Source organism: Phaethon lepturus, unplaced genomic scaffold (assembly GCF_000687285.1).
Source record: "Phaethon lepturus isolate BGI_N335 unplaced genomic scaffold, ASM68728v1 scaffold47542, whole genome shotgun sequence".
Classification (NCBI taxonomy): domain Eukaryota; kingdom Metazoa; phylum Chordata; class Aves; order Phaethontiformes; family Phaethontidae; genus Phaethon; species Phaethon lepturus.
This window is the reverse complement of record NW_010524978.1, coordinates 1-251: the sequence shown is the minus strand read 5'-3', so window position 1 is coordinate 251 and position 251 is coordinate 1. Positions and strand designations below refer to the sequence as shown.

The following is a 251-nucleotide window of genomic DNA, read 5'->3' as shown; positions in this document are numbered from 1 at the left end:
CGCCCCGCCCCTCCCCCGCCCCCGCCGGTACCTGAGAAGCTGAGGTCTGCCAAGACCAGGTATTTGCGATCGGTAGTGTTGCTGATCTGGGGGAAGTAGATGTCCACTATGAAGAAGAAGATGCAGGCGAGGAAGGCGAGAATGCCAATGCCGATGCCATAGCGGCAGGCGTCCTCGTTGTGGTTGAAGATGCAGAAGAGCTCGGGGGAGCTGGGCAGGTTGGTGTAGCCTTCCCCGACCAGGCAGGCGAA

At 61.0% G+C, this 251-nt stretch overlaps 1 protein-coding gene across 1 annotated transcript in view; it reads right to left on the bottom strand.

Moving 5' to 3' along the window:
- Positions 1–245, bottom strand: part of SYNGR2 (synaptogyrin 2) — a gene marked incomplete at its 5' end in the record, with an annotated part of 981 nt that extends 736 nt beyond the window's left edge. Inside the window, one exon of the mRNA XM_010282609.1 lies at positions 32–245. Within this exon, the coding sequence (XP_010280911.1) occupies positions 32–245 (214 nt within the window). The remainder of the gene's footprint in view (positions 1–31) is intronic.
- Between the last annotated feature and the right edge of the window lie 6 nt (positions 246–251).